Source organism: Haliotis cracherodii, unplaced genomic scaffold (assembly GCF_022045235.1).
Source record: "Haliotis cracherodii isolate W230 unplaced genomic scaffold, xgHalCrac1.p SCAF_15, whole genome shotgun sequence".
NCBI classification, from domain to species: domain Eukaryota; kingdom Metazoa; phylum Mollusca; class Gastropoda; order Lepetellida; family Haliotidae; genus Haliotis; species Haliotis cracherodii.
In genome coordinates this window covers 13,734,605-13,751,357 of record NW_027266270.1, presented here as the reverse complement: position 1 = coordinate 13,751,357, position 16,753 = coordinate 13,734,605, and the positions used below count along the sequence as shown (strand labels likewise).

Sequence of the window (16,753 nt, the reverse complement as noted above, 5' to 3'; positions counted from 1 at the left end):
TGAGTAGTACGTAACATGTTAACTATGGTAATATGAAATGCGATTACGATTACCCGTCTGTCTGATTAGTGAGTGAGTGGGTTGAGTTTAACGCCGTTTTAGTTCAGCCTGTTGGTACAAAAACGAAAATAAAGCAATTCAAAACGTTCATATCATGATGGTGCTGACATAGTGACGATAATACATGCAGCGAATGTGGGATTCGAACCCGTCAATAGCTGAGTCTGGAAAGGCAAAGGGACGCAACTCTGGGCCACCAATGTCCCTTCCCGATGACAAATGTAACTCAAAGAATATGTCCCTGTGTGCCGAGGATGGTGGCTCCTATTCCGAGAACAACATTGTCTTCATCATCCAATGTAGAAGTGAAATTGAAAAAAAGGAAGGGTAAGGACAAATCTCCCAACGCGAAATAATCTACTGTAATGTGGTCGCAGTTGGCCTCTGACTTTAAATGGCAGGATCGTTAAAAACTGTTCGAAAAAAACCCTTTTCTCTGTTCGTCTCATTTCAAGGACACAACTGGGAATTACACTACTTCCTCTGCGAACGATAAGTAGAAAATAAATAAAAACAGCCTAGAAATAATTACGATTGCCATTTTCAGACTAATGCATGTCTGAGCGCGTTCACTAAGGCTCAAATGTTCACGTTCCTGCCACAACTAATATTTGCACAGCATTTTTTCTTTTCGTTGTATATTCTTAAAAAAAAAAATCAGTGTTGTAATTTTAACAGAATATGTTTGTATTTGCTCGACGACGGCGTGTAGAAAATGTATCCGGATTAATCGATGTCCCACAGAACCTCAGATCAAGTTGACATTGAAATGACCGTTCTCTTGAAATACCGTTCCGAGTCAAGGGCTGTATTTAGACCTATCGCCCTCGCTGACACACACACATCTCAGTGCTGCAACCCATCCCTGCGACTACCGTTACAAAATACGACTAGGAATCTATTAATTAGTATTTTACCCACATGTTAGCGAAAAGGAATCAGCCGTCTCGTTGTTGAATTATGCACAACCTAAAGTTATGATCAATGTTTGTTAGCCAACCTCATTCCCAAGGGAGGTAAGTGATGTCAGCCGTGCATTATTACAAGCGCTGACATACAGTCGCAAGTGCGTTTGTATTTGGTACTTACGTGTAGATGGGCAAGAGTCCACACCGAAATACACAAAAAGCCAATAATTGCGACATTGATTAATAGTCACGGACTTGACCTTTTGATGGCGCTGAAGCAACACGTAGAGGATGGAACGACTCGTATTAATACTATCATTTGTTCATTGTAACAGTGGTATTGACACGATGTCGATGTGTTAACGATATGCTTCGGTTTCATTTAAAATGTTTTTGAACGTTTTATTTGCACCCCCCCACGCACACACACACACACACACACACACACACACACACATACACACTAATGGGTTTTTAGTGCCAATTAAATACCAAGTAAGTGTGGTCGAGTTGATTTTATTGCTATTTTGTAAATATTTTAGTAAAGTCTTTTAATTGTCTTGTTTCTGTTTTAGCCTGTTTCTGTCTCATGCTAGAGTACTTGAGCAGTATAAAAACAACAACAATTAGACGAGCTCCAGTACTTACATAACTACTAACATAACAATAGCCACTTTCACCTATACAGTCACCAACAGCACAAGCGTCTTGCTTTGTTTTCCTTCCCAGCTTCTGTATTATGTAAGTAAAAGATTTCTTCTGTTTTTAGCTGACTTTGCTAAGTTAGTTGGTCACTTACACTTGAAGGAAATCAGTGGTTCTGTTATATTGTTATATTTCATCTACTAGATATTTTCATTGTATTTTTATACATATTTGCAGAGTTCAGAAACAACTAGCGTGTGTGCAAATAAAATCAGCTGTCAACTCACACCCCAGTAGCCTGTTCTGTGTTTGCTGCCCTAACCGGAGCCTTGTCCGCTACTACATAAGTAAAATGGGTATTCTAAAAATATTATAAGGCACACTTTTTTAAACGCGTTAAAAACACTCCAACAACGCAAGGGAGGTAATTCTTCGTCACGGTTCGATGATTCCCCGTGTTCTGTTCGCCAAGAAACATAATCCTTCCCCATGGAATATTCGTGCTCATGTTAAAACTAAATCAGATATTTTCAATTTATGAATCCATTAAATACACTAATTTCATGTCATTATGATGTAAAATTAACAGAAACATGTACATTTATAAAACGCACTTTATTGGTTAAATGAACTGATAACTATTCCCCACCCCCAGCTATATCATGGGTACCCGGCGGGATACAACCCCGACGCGTTTCATAACCATTAACAGCTTAATTTTGGGTGGCTTTAGTATTATTCCGCCTTCATCCTGAGTTTTCAATATTCAAGTTTTGGCTAGCGAAACCAATGATTGTCAGCCTGAACATCAGCGAGGGCAGTCTGGGCACACACACACACACACACACACACACACACACACACACACACACACACACACACACACAACCAGGTCACACATTGTACCCACCCAATCATCACCAGTCGGTCCTGACAAGCATGGGACACTGGGGACCTATTGCCTGTGACCCTGTGGCTCCCAACGTGAGTAATGACCTTCAACACTGAACAGGAATTGCAGGCACACTTTGAAGGCCTTTAAAATCAGTGGTCGCTGCTTTCATTCTGTTGTTCTGGAAGCAATGAAACACCTGCTTTGACCATGAATATTGTTTGAGTGTTTAACTTTAAATATCCAGACAAGCATGGATTTATCATCTGCAAACTGAGTATTACCAATATTCCCCCAAATCAATCAACGCATGCTTATCCTTAACACCATGTACTATGGATTTCGCGATATCTATACCGGTTATGCATTTTTGGAAATATAGCTCATATAGGTTTCAGAATTGTATTTTGGAGAAGAAATGACAGACAGATAGAAAGCAATGACAAAACTGAGAGTGCATCATCGTGTTGTTTGATCTATATTTTCGCATGAACTAGTCACGCCGCCCGCGTGTGTTTTCTTAAGTTGTATTTGAGCAAACTGATTGTTTTTTCTAAAAAAAATATTTCCTCACAATATTTTCGGATAAATATTTCTCTCTTCTAATGAAAACGGACAAAGGCAAAATGAGATGCTATCACGTGCGCTATAACGGGGAGTTGGCGGTAACTGGTTCTCGGCGATAACTGGTCGTTAGCCAGTAATTATAAAAAAATAATAATCAAAGTGATTGAAATTTAATTTTTTTTAAAAATGTCCTCACAATATTTTCGGATAAATATTTCTCTCTTCTAATGAAAACGAGCAAAGGTAAAATGAAATGCAATCACGTTCGCTATAACGGGGAGTTGGCGAATACTGGTACTCGGCGATAACTGGTCGTTAGCCAGTAATTATAAAAAAATAATAATCAAAGAGATTTGAAAAAAAATTTAAAAAAATATTTCCTCACAATATTTTCAGATAAATATTTCTCTCTTCTAATGAAAACGAGCAAAGGTAAAATGAAAAGCGATCACGTGAACTATAACAGGGGAGTTGGCGAGAACTGGTCGTTAGCCAGTAATTATAAAAAAATATTAATCACTTTACCACTGTAGATATACAAAACATTTGTTATTAGCCAATCCTTTCAGCCATTGCGTCACTGCCATAACTGTTCGTTCAATTCCAGACAATGTAACATATGTTGCTTACATATAATGTGACAACTAAAGAGTTTAATGCCATTCCATTCAGTTATTTTTTGGAACATTTATCATGTATACCACTATCATTGTGTCAACTTAATACCTCTTGGTCCTTGAAATCAATAACAAATGATTCATAAGTTAGTGTTGTGAAAACACATAACTATTGGTAAACCAGAATAAGTTGAAACGAATTGCAAATGCGTTTGAGACAAGAAGCAAAATGCGGTGCACAGAATTTGAGCAAGCATATTTGGTTTGTTACAGTGGAGAGCGTGAACGCATGTTGTGCACGTGCAGGTCATGACGATGAAATTGACTACGCTTACGTGGATACACGTGTTGCTCATAAGATTATTAAGAGGCCAATGTGAAGTCGATACCAGAATTCTCTAAAAGCCGTTTGATAGAAGTTAATTATCTCAAGCATAAAGCTGGCATTGCCACGGGGCTGTCTACGTTAAAGTGGGTTAGTGAGTTTAACGCCGCATTTAACAGTATTCCAGTGATATCACGGCGTGTCAGCTTAATGTGGGAGGAAAGCCCGAAGTAATGCAGGTCTCAGACGTTTACCACTTCGGCGAAACCCTCGAGCATGGGTATGGTGCTGACAAACCTTGAAACATAATCGGGGCGAACCGGAATTCGAACCCACAATATGATTTTCTGGCATGCCCAAGGGACGCAACTCTGCACAGCGAATCGCAGTACCTCGCATTATGTGCTATTATGTGCTACGGAACTCGTCGTTAGCACATCTTCAGTGTACTACTTGTCGCGGACCACCCGCTTATTGCATGTCATGGTATCTCAGTTTCGTGGATCGGTTCTCATGATGTCAATCACTGGATTGTCTGGTCTAGACTCGATTAATTACAGACCGCCGTCATAAAGCTGGAATAGTGGGGCGTTAAACAACAAACAAACAAAACACACACTGGCTAGCGTACGATGTATTAAAGGAAATATTGATTGTTTTGCCTTGGGTAAATTAGCCCCAAAATAATTGTTGACTGGGAGTCTAGAAAATATGTTTTGTAAGTCCCCCCACCACCACAACACACACGCGAATATTGAATGCACCGCCCCGAAGTTCGTACGGGTTTGCACTGTTCGAAGTAATATTCCGGCGCGGGTGCCAATAATATGCTCTACGCGTTGGTCCCACGTGGGCAACCGAACCTGGTACCTTCAGCGTGACCGACTGACACGTCATCCCCTAGACAACCCATCCTCCTGCAAACACAGGGGGCACGGGTGGCCCAGTCGTCTGAGGCGCCGCGATTCGCTGTGCAGAGTTGGTTGCGTCCCTTGGGCACGCCAGAAACCTATGATTGTGGGTTCGAATCACGGTTCGCCCCGATTATGTTTCTAGGTTTGTCAGCACCATACCCGTGCTCGTGGCTTTCACCGAGGTGGTAAACGTCTGAGACCTGCATCACTTCGGGCTTTCCTCCCACATTAAGCTGACACGCCGTGGTATAACTGGAATACTGTTAAAAGCGGCGTTAAACCAAACTCACACACTCACTCCTATGCAAACAGAGACAGTGTTATTGGGTGTGTTGTTGGGAGCTCTCGGAGTGTTTTCTGTCAAAAGCTGCCTGTGACACATTCACTCACCCTATCTTCTTGACTGTACCCTGTCCTTTCGACTGCACAAAGCGTCCGGCAATGAGCGCAAGCGTTCTGGGGCAGGCAAACCAGTTTACTGTTCAGCGAGATGTATTTCGTTTGTTGTTTAACGCCTTACTCAGCTATAATCCAGCTATATGATGGCGGTCTGTAAATAATCGAGTCTGGACCAGGCAGTCCAGTGATTGACATCATGAGCATCGATCTACACAACTGGGATACGATGACATGCATCAAACAAGTTAGCGAGCCTGGCCATCTGATCCCGTTGGTCGCCAGCCTGGTTTCCTGGGTATGCTGCGCTGGCGCTACACTGTTCAGATTTTATTCACCGTAAAGTGCAAATTAGTTTAATATTAAAAATAATTCATTTATGCATTACCATCTCAAACCATTATCAAATTATAGATTTATTCATCGCGAAAGATCAGTACTTCTGCAAGCTGGAGAGATACGAGCAGTCGGTGTACAGATTACCAAGGCAAGAATTAAACCCATACAGAACGGTGGAGACCATTTACGGCCTGGGTTCTAAAACACTTTACTTTGTGTTCACCATTTAACCACTTTCACCATTTAACCATTTAAATCGTATGGTAAATCATTCCTTAACATGTCTTGTACGTGTTTACGTTCTCAACCCATTTTTACTGCGTGGTTTAAGTTGAATTATACTTATTTAATAAGTGATATTTAATAATCTTCAGCATCTTCGTGCAATCTACCAGACAGGGCAGTAAATTCATTGTTTACTAACCTTCTGGCCGCTGTTACTACGTTAGTAGAATTCACTAGACTTTTTCCCTGGGGACCTCTTGCCTGTTCAAAGAGCCCTCCCACGGTGGTACCGTTTTTCCAGTGATTGGTGTCGGTATGGAGAATTTGACTTGTTGCTAGGAACGATCGTGGCCAGGATGGTCTTACTTTTGTTATTTTGGTTTACAAATCCAACCCTATGTAAACATGTATCAGCATGTATAAAATTACTAAATACGGGTCATCTAATGATACAAAGAGTAAAGTGTATGCTATCCACAGACAAGTGCCCCGTGGTCCACATCTGTCATGTTTCGTTTCGAATATACGCTCCGGAAGTGAAGAGTTGTTCGGGGAGACAACTCTGTCTAATTTTCCGGAGGGGTTTCTGACCCAATACTGAATTCCCCCAGAGGCACATGGTGCGGTTGGTCCGCAGCCTGGGAAGTTTGAGTCAAGTCCCCCGAACCTCACTTTGTTTGTCTGCTAACGTAAACACTGTGATGCAAGTCAAACTTGCAGTTAATGGCTGCCATATGTATACAGACACAGTGTCTCACTTTAATACAACACACAGCGACCAGATCTATACAAACTTGAAATTAGCAACAGTTTTTTTTGTTCTTTTTTAATGTAAAACATCTACAAACTTTGAGAGTGAACGTAATAGTGTTTTACGTCAGTTGTCTGCGCATAGTGCAAGAACACAAATTAGATGAAAGTTAGTAACGCTGGTGGCGGAAAGTTGACTGATGGGTATCCACACTGAAAAATATAAACACGTAGTGTCTTATCAAGCAATCGGCTTTGTTCAATGTTTGCCTCAATTCACTCAGTAGTGAAAGGGTTCCCGGTTGGAGGAGATGGTAAAGAGAGCTCAAGCATAACAGATAAATTGGGTAGTATACTACTAAAGGAGTTGAGAATGCATACGTGTATTCTTATCCACGAGGATGTCCCATTTAAACATTTCACTAAGTGATGTATTCTTGACTTTTAAAGTATAGTATGTATTAGCATGTATCGGGGAACATGTTGCTTTTTTAAATTCGGTCAGTATATGTCTATGCACGCGCAACACCCCTCCCTATCTGAATTTATATTATATCGTAACAATACACAGGGAGAGTAGGATGTGTCAAAGTAAGCAACTCTCCTGTGGATTAGGACATCGCGCCCGACACCACACCCAATTGACACTTGTTCAACACAATATCATAATGTCATCAATACCGTCGTATGACCTTTGATACAGATGCAGGCATACAGTGTGTCCCAAAGAGACGGATTGTCCACGAAGACGCCAACTTTTGCCTAGAAACATGGTTATATTACCCGGATTAGAGCATATCCCCGTCTCACTCACGTCAATTGTTTGGTTAGCAGATTAGGGAAAGGAAACGCGCCAAGGGTTTCACATTGAGGGATTGCTCCCCTCGCAGCCCTTAATGATGTAACATGAAGCTGTTGTCCGCTGCGAAAATTGAATTTTTTTAAACACAGACACCTTGTTACAAATACTCACTTTTTTGTTTAGCCGTATTATATGTTTATGTGCGGTTTGTATATATAGTCATAATCATAAACCACCCTCATCCCCACCCGTTCCCCTCGTGACATTCTCACAGCTCCAGACAAGCCTTGATTTGTAGTGGTTATGTAAACATGTATTAGGATTGTCACATGCATCCATGTTTTCTTCCGCCCGACAACAGATTTCTTTGTTTAAGCCAGAGGCGATGACAGTGATGTATGATGGGTAAATAGTGTTTTTATTTTTCATGTGAGGGTTTTTGTTCTGAAATTGTACAGAAATGGCCAAGAAAAGTGAAATTGTATCCCCTTTACGCTAGGCCTCAAATCATATACAGTGAACTACGGTTATAACGAACTCAAAGGGACCACCAATTTTAGTTCGTTGTAGCCGTATATACAGCATAACTACAGCAAATAGTCGGGACAAAAAAGTAAGTTCGTTATATCCGTCAGTTCGTTATAAGCGTGTTCGTTATAACCGTAGTTTACTGTACATGTATAGTGATCGGATCCATGCGAGGTCATGAAGATTACTATACGTCTCAACTCCTTTGTGCTGAAGACTAGCTGTGAGGAAAATAGTCTTTAGCTGATCTCTGGTATGAATGTGGAAAATGCGACTTAAGGGGTTTAAAGTCAATTCAACAAAGAGTAAAAACTAAAATTCGGTTATCTGCTACCTTTACTTGTCAACATGGGTACAATGTGTGAAGCCAATTTCTGGTGTCTCCCGCGTAATATTGCTGGAATGTTGCTAAAAGCGGCGTAAAACCATACTCACACTAGGAACACGGCTCAATGTAGGGATTTCACAGTTTCACCCCTCAAATGCGTGACTGACGTACATGCGCGTGCTCTAAGGTAAACACTATATGAAATTAACATTTGCAGGTGCGACTTCGTCAAAACAAAGCGCCATTTTTACCTAGCGACATTTAAGTTAGGTTAGAGAATTCGCGCAAATAGGTTCTCAAAGGTTAGTGCATCAAAGGTGAGTATTTTATGTTTATTTTGCACAGTTGTCTCTGTGTATATATTAAGTAAGGCATGCGGAGCTTGTTTGCTCTCCTCCATCTGAAAAACCACCTACAACAGCAAACTGTGTTCGTATACACATACAGTTTGTGCACCTCAATATCACCCGTTGGGTTTGGTCGCACGACAGAATTTGTATAACGTGGTTTGATTGGTGACTGTTACGCAAATACATTGCTTAATGATGGCATAGGGAGAAGAAAAACAATGTCTGGTCCTAGCGGGGCAGGATAAAGCACCGTCGACAACGTTGCATGCAGTGTCTGGGCAACTGTTGGTCGTTACTGTTATACTGTCATTGCCGTGTGTGTGTGTGTGTGTGTGTGTGTGTGTGTGTGTGTGTGTGTGTGTGTGTGTGTTAGTGTGTGTGTTATCATGCCCAGACTGACCTCGCTGATGTTCATGCTGTCAATCACTGGTTTCGCTAGCCAAAACTTGAATATTAAAAACTCAGGATGAAGGCGGAATAATAATAATAAAGCCCCCCAAAATTAAGCTGTTAATGGTTATGAAACGCGTCGGGGTTGTATCCCGCCGGGTACCCATAATATAGCTGGGGGCAAATATTTATCAGTTCATTTAGCCAATTAAATGCGTTTTAAAATGTACATGTTTCTGTTAATTTTACAACATAATGACATGAAATTAGGGTGTGTGTGCTTGTATTAGTCAGGACAAATGCGGCTTTATTGTGCTCAGATACCATGCTGCAGTTAAACATGGATACCTTACTTAGAAACAGTATACTGACACCGAGATAGCCAGTCGTTGGTTCAGTCCCTTAATGCCAAGCCACAGGCAGGGCAACAACAAGTACAACCTTTTAACGTCTTTTGGCATGATGCGACCGGGGACCGAACTCCGACCTTCCGCTTTCCGGGCAGACGCCGCATCCACTAGACCTAGACCACTGGAAGCCACAAGCGATGGTGTGGTACTGACAGAAGATGTATCGTGATTAGCGCGAGATCCAACAATCAGTGAATCCTGGAACGCTCATTTAGAGTACCGTACCACAAGTAAGCAATATTATTTTCATAACTCTCCCATAAATAGTATGAAATAAAATCTATGATAGACATGCACATTTGTATTGAACGGATTCTTTATGAGAAAAAGCCCTTTACTTTTAAAACTCTGAAGCCGAAGAACACATTAAATTTGAAATTCAGCACTTAACTCTTCGCTCACGGAGCTTTCATCAATGAATAGAAATAAATGCCATCTTTATCTGGGAGCTAGAGATACCTGATCTCCATCACTGGCCTCAGCTACAACGCTGGTTTTCTTTATGCCAAATAGGGCGTATTGCATCAGTGGTGCCATCATCGAGTTCTTCACAGTAAATTACATGGAATCGTGGTGCCAGCCTTGTAGATCCATATTTGGCTTAATGTTGGCAAGAGATGATTTAAAACGTATACTGCTTTTTATTTACCTCACTTAACTATTTTCTTTTAAGACCACATATTGGCAGGGATTTCAAAATTGGCTCATGTGCATTAAACGTTTCAGTAAGTTAAATCATGGCAACAGGTTACGGATGGAATTTGGACCAAATAAACCTGTGAGTGATAGCACGAGCACACCCAAACTGTCGGGGAGAGATGACGTACTGTCAGATCGCACATCGTTACACCCGATCCTCATTTTAAGCCGTTCTCATTTTAATGGATTCTGAGGCCAATGACACCCATACAGGCTGGTACACCATGAAAAGTACTATGCTGTGAGGTGAGGTGAAATGGGGTTAAGTCTCGTCCAAGATGATTGCAATTATATGCACATGTATGTGTGTGTGGCTGCTTGTGCTTGTCCGGACTGATGCCTATTAATAATGCTAGCCCATTGTTTAACATGCCGCAAATTAACATGAATACCCCTCTCAGACACAGTATAATGACCCCGAGCCGACCAGACCTTATCTTAGCCCCTTAATGCCGAGCTCCAGGCAGGGTAACAACAAGTACCATCTTTTACCATCTTTTGGTATGACGCTGCCGGACTTTTCGTTCTCCTGGAGGACGCTCTACCACTAGACCACGGAGGCGGTCAATTTGTATGCGGGGATTCGCGAGTTGATAGTGTTTTTCGGATTTGGTGACAGAAGAGCCGGCTATTTGTAGATGTACGTTGCTATGTCTCCAGATGTATTCGGGATCTGTCAGTTTCGATGAAACCTCACTTACGGGATTAGTGCCAAAGAGTTGTGTGTCCTTCGAGAACTGTTTCACGCAAACTATATAAATATTTTATTTTTGAAAGGCAGAGTTTGTTTGAAGTGTGGCCTTGTAGGTGTGCAGACATATCCGTTTTCGCCAAACTCTGATGATTGTTATTTAGATGTTTGGTCTGAATGTTTACAAAAAAACATGTGTAGATACCATCACCACGAATAAACAAACAGTTGTTCGCCAACAAGCTTGTTCTTATATATGTTGTGACCACCCGATCCCGTTAGTCGCCCCTTACGACAAGCACAGTCGTCCATTTACGGCAAGCATGGGTTGCTGAAGACCTATTCTATCCCGGATCTTCACGGGACAGGTATTAAAGGAAGCCATCGGCCGACACTCAAAGCTGGAAGACCTAAAGTATCACGTGACCTGAATACATCATGATGTTTTCTCTAATTCCACACACAACTCTGTTACAGCTACCAGTTCGGACTTCTTGTGGAAAAAACCCGTGACGCTAAAAATACCACGCTGATGTAAGCCTCGTTGTGGGATAAGCAACCCTTGGGATTGGCACCTGTGAGTTGCATTGCTTGAGCGTGTCCTGCATATCTGAAGTTTATAATGGGTGTATACTGTATATAGCTTTACCCATGATAAACACACACCGTCAGTTCAGTTACACACGGTCAGACAATTTTAGTGTAATTTTCAGATTTTTTGGGTTTGTTTTTGTTTTTCGCTGAATGTATTTATGAATAAGTGCTGGGGTGTCTATCGTAGAAGGTTTTGTGTCCATCGTAAAAGTGTTGTGTGTATCGTAGAAAGTGATGTGGGGTCTATCGTAAAAGTGTTCTGTCTATCGTAGAAAGTGTTGTGTCTATCGTAGAAAGTGTTGTGTCTATCGTAGAAAGTGATGTGGGGTCTATCGTAAAAGTGTTCTGTCTATCGTAGAAAGTGTTGTGTCTATCGTAGAAAGTGTTGTGTCTATCGTAGAAAGTGATGTGGGGTCTATCGTAAAAGTGTTGTGTCTATCGTAGAAAGTGTTGTGTCTATCGTAGAAAGTGTTGTGTCTATCGTAGAAAGTGATGTGGGGTCTATCGTAAAAGTGTTGTGTCTGTCGTAGAAAGTGTTGTGTCTATCGTAGAAAGTGATGTGAGGTCTATCGTAAAAGTGTTGCGTTTATCGTAGAAAGTGTTGTGTCTATCGTAGAAAGTGTTGTATCTATCATAGAAAGTGTTGTATCTATCATAGAAAGTGTTGTATCTATCATAGAAATTGTTGTATCTATCATAGAAAGTGTTGTTGTGTCTATCATACAAAGTGTTGTATCTATCATAGAAAGTGTTGTGTCTATCATAGAAAGTGTTGTATCTATCATAGAAAGTGTTGTTGTGTCTATCATAGAAAGTGTTGTTGTGTCTATCATAGAAATTGTTGTGTCTATCATAGAAAGTGTTGTTGTGTCTATCATAGAAAGTGTTGTTTTGTCTATCATAGAAATTGTTGTATCTATCATAGAAAGTGTTGTTGTGTCTATCATAGAAAGTGTTGTATCTATCATAGAAAGTGTTGTTGTGTCTATCATAGAAAGTGTTGTTGTATCTATCATAGAAATTGTTGTATCTATCATACAAAGTGTTGTTGTGTCTATCATACAAAGTGTTGTTGTGTCTATCATGGAAAGTGTTGTATCTATCATAGAAAGTGTTGTTGTGTCTATCATACAAAGTGTTGTATCTATCATAGAAAGTGTTGTTGTATCTATCATAGAAATTGTTGTATCTATCATACAAAGTGTTGTTGTGTCTATCATACAAAGTGTTGTTGTGTCTATCATGGAAAGTGTTGTATCTATCATACAAAGTGTTGTTGTGTCTATCATACAAAGTGTTGTTGTGTCTATCATAGAAATTGTTGTATCTATCATAGAAAGTGTTGTTGTGTCTATCATAGAAAGTGTTGTATCTATCATAGAAAGTGTTGTATCTATCATACAAAGTGTTGTATCTATCATAGAAATTGTTGTATCTATCATAGAAAGTGTTGTTGTGTCTATCATAGAAAGTGTTGTATCTATCATAGAAAGTGTTGTTGTGTCTATCATAGAAAGTGTTGTATCTATCATAGAAAGTGTTGTTGTGTCTATCATAGAAAGTGTTGTTGTGTCTATCATAGAAAGTGTTGTTGTATCTATCATAGAAAGTGTTGTTGTGTCTATCATACAAAGTGTTGTATCTATCATAGAAAGTGTTGTTGCGTCTATCATAGAAAGTGTTGTATCTATCATAGAAAGTGTTGTTGTGTCTATCATAGAAAGTGTTGTTGTGTCTATCATAGAAAGTGTTGTGTCTATCATAGAAAGTGTTGTTGTGTCTATCATAGAAAGTGTTGTATCTATCATACAAAGTGTTGTGTCTATCATAGAAAGTGTTGTATCTATCATAGAAAGTGTTGTTGTGTCTATCATAGAAAGTGTTGTATCTATCATAGAAAGTGTTGTTGTGTCTATCATAGAAAGTGTTGTGTCTATCATAGAAAGTGTTGTTGTGACTATCGTAGAAAGTGTTGTGTCTATCATAGAAAGTGTTTTGTCTATCGTAGAAAGTGTGGTGTCTATCATAGAAAGTGTTGTGTCTATCGTAGAAAGTGTTGTATCTATCATACAAAGTGTTGTATCTATCATAGAAATTGTTGTATCTATCATAGAAAGTGTTGTTGTGTCTATCATAGAAAGTGTTGTATCTATCATAGAAAGTGTTGTTGTGTCTATCATAGAAAGTGTTGTATCTATCATAGAAAGTGTTGTTGTGTCTATCATAGAAAGTGTTGTATCTATCATACAAAGTGTTGTGTCTATCATAGAAAGTGTTGTATCTATCATACAAAGTGTTGTATCTATCATAGAAATTGTTGTATCTATCATAGAAAGTGTTGTTGTGTCTATCATAGAAAGTGTTGTATCTATCATAGAAAGTGTTGTTGTGTCTATCATAGAAAGTGTTGTATCTATCATAGAAAGTGTTGTTGTGTCTATCATAGAAAGTGTTGTTGTGTCTATCATAGAAAGTGTTGTTGTGTCTATCATAGAAAGTGTTGTTGTATCTATCATAGAAAGTGTTGTTGTGTCTATCATACAAAGTGTTGTATCTATCATAGAAAGTGTTGTTGCGTCTATCATAGAAAGTGTTGTATCTATCATAGAAAGTGTTGTTGTGTCTATCATAGAAAGTGTTGTTGTGTCTATCATAGAAAGTGTTGTGTCTATCATAGAAAGTGTTTTGTCTATCATAGAAAGTGTTGTATCTATCATACAAAGTGTTGTGTCTATCATAGAAAGTGTTGTATCTATCATAGAAAGTGTTGTTGTGTCTATCATAGAAAGTGTTGTATCTATCATAGAAAGTGTTGTTGTGTCTATCATAGAAAGTGTTGTGTCTATCATAGAAAGTGTTGTTGTGACTATCGTAGAAAGTGTTGTGTCTATCATAGAAAGTGTTTTGTCTATCGTAGAAAGTGTGGTGTCTATCATAGAAAGTGTTGTGTCTATCGTAGAAAGTGTCGTGTCTATCATTGAAAGTGTTGTTGTGTCTATCGTAGAAAGTGTTGATTTGTCTATCGTAGAAAGTGTTGTATCTATCATAGAAAGTGTTGTTGTGTCTATCATAGAAAGTGTTGTTGTGTTTATCGTAGAAAGTGTTGATTTGTCTATCGTAGGATGTGTTGTGTCTATCTTGGAAAGTGTTGTGGGCGTTGTCTATGTTAGAGTCTGTTGCAGTGTGTATCGCGGATAAGCCATATGGTCGTGTTCCTATTTACGACAGTTATATACATTATTTCATGTAGCTGTGATGTTCCGTCGAAACGACTCCTGGCGTTGTTTTTTGTACCTGGTGTATAGCAAGACCAAGAAGCAAGGGGCGGACAGGAACAAGCCAGTCTGTCTCTGTATTGATGAGGATGTGGAATAGTCTTGGAGAAAGATACCACATGTTACATTCCTGTTTTACTGTGTTGCAATAAGTGAGATTACAGGTCCCTCTTGAGTCGGCCCCTCCGCATTCTGGGGATAAACCATGTCCATTCACACCCATTCTTGTCGCAAAAACTGTCTGACACGAGGTTGAACGGTTGCAGTGTTTGGCCAGCGTCTTGTGTGTCACTGTACCGGCGTGATCGGTGCTCGTTCTGAAATAAAACTCTTTGCCTGGCCCAAACGCGTTTCTTTTCATGACAAACGTGTAATTTGTCTCACTGCCGCGTAAAACAACATTCATTCACTCATTCTGAGCACCTTATCCGGGTCAACAATACCCACCGGTTATCTCCCTTGATGCGTGGGGAGAAGACGATGGACCAAATCAGCTGGGAATGGAATGTCTACCCATATGTCTATAAATCCTTTTGAAAGCTTTACTGGAGCCTTGAATGTTCCCTTATCAAACATCTTCTGAGCAAAAGTCTTATGACGCTCTTTGAAATCAAGGTAGAAAGAGCATGCTCGATTGTACCGAAAAGGTTGTGAAAGGTAAACACCAAAGGCTGTTGTGTAACCTTGAATCTTTATACAGAATTTTAATACATGACAGAGAAGGTGAATGTTGGACTGATGATAGCTGAACATGACGAGGAGAATGTTGGACTAATGATAGCTGAACATTACGAGGAGAATGTTGGGCTAATGATAGCTGAACATTACGAGGAGAATGTTGGACTAAGGATAGCTAAACATGACGAGGAGAATGTTGGACTGATGTGGCTGAACATGACGAGGAGAAGGTTGGACTGAGGATAGCGGAACATGACCAGGAGGAGAATGTTGGACTGATGATAGCGGAACATGACCAGGAGGAGAATGTCGTACTGGGGATAGCTGAACATGACGAAGAGAATGTTGGACTGATGATAGCGGAACATGACCAGGAGGAGAATGTCGTACTGGGGATAGCTGAACATGACGAAGAGAATGTTGGACTGATGATAGCGGAACATGACCAGGAGGAGAATGTCGTACTGGGGATAGCTGAACATGACGAAGAGAATGTTGGACTGATGATAGCCGAACATGACCAGGAGGAGAATGTCGTACTGGGGATAGCTGAACATGACGAAGAGAATGTTGGACTGAGGATAGCCGAACATGACCAGGAGGAGAATGTTGGACTGATGATAGCCGAACATGACCAGGAGGAGAATGTCGTACTGGGGATAGCTGAACATGACGAAGAGAATGTTGGACTGAGGATAGCCGAACATGACCAGGAGGAGAATGTCGTACTGGGAATAGCTGAACATGACGAAGAGAATGTTGGACTGAGGATAGCCGAACATGACCAGGAGGAGAATATTGGACTGATGATAGCGGAACATGACGAGGAGAATGTTGGACTGAGGATAGCTGAACTTGGCGACGAGAATGGCGGACGAAGGATAGCTTAACATGACGAGGAGATTGGTGGACGAAGAAGGATAGCTTAACATGACGAGGAGAATAGCGGACGGAGGATAGCTTAACATGACGAGGAGGAGAATTTCGGACGAAGGATAGCTTAACATGTCGAGGAGAAGAATGGGACAGAGGCCTCTCTGATTAGAAACCTTTTCTCCCTGGGTCTCTGTATGATGTGTGAACACATCACTCTGCATTTCCTAGATTGGAAGCCAAGACAATGATTTCTACTGAACGCACTGTCACAACAGGAAGGCTAAAGCATGCAGGAAGATATATTTGTATTACACACCGATGGACAGGGATCGTTGGCGTGTCCTTTCGGAGTTTCTTCTGCGATAGTTTACTTCAAGCCGATTGGCTAGCTACAGGCTCAACGTCAAATATGGTGGGAAATAAGGGCATTGTATGACCGTATTTGTCCTTCGGTGACGTATCAAATTGACATTAATCTCGTATTTAAAAATGTA

The 16,753-nt window shown here is 40.4% G+C and overlaps 1 protein-coding gene across 1 annotated transcript; it reads left to right on the top strand.

Moving 5' to 3' along the window:
• Nucleotides 1–295: 295 nt before the first annotated feature.
• Nucleotides 296–14,628, top strand: LOC139461540 (fap1 adhesin-like). Its single transcript, XM_071243022.1, has 3 exons — nt 296–359; nt 1,056–1,076; nt 13,262–14,628. Exons 1-3 carry the CDS (start codon nt 296–298, stop codon nt 14,626–14,628), a joined length of 1,452 nt encoding a protein of 483 aa, XP_071099123.1.
• Nucleotides 14,629–16,753: the final 2,125 nt, after the last annotated feature.

Excerpts from the sequence above, each read along its gene's own strand:
- LOC139461540 (XM_071243022.1), top strand. The coding sequence starts at position 296 with ATGTCCCTGTGTGCCGAGGATGGTGGCTCCTATTCCGAGAACAACATT. Across the intron at positions 360-1,055 it reads CATTGTCTTCATCATCCAAT|CCAACCTCATTCCCAAGGGA; the intron begins GTAGAAGTGAAA and ends AATGTTTGTTAG. Across the intron at positions 1,077-13,261 it reads CAACCTCATTCCCAAGGGAG|AAAGTGTTGTATCTATCATA; the intron begins GTAAGTGATGTC and ends TGTCTATCATAG.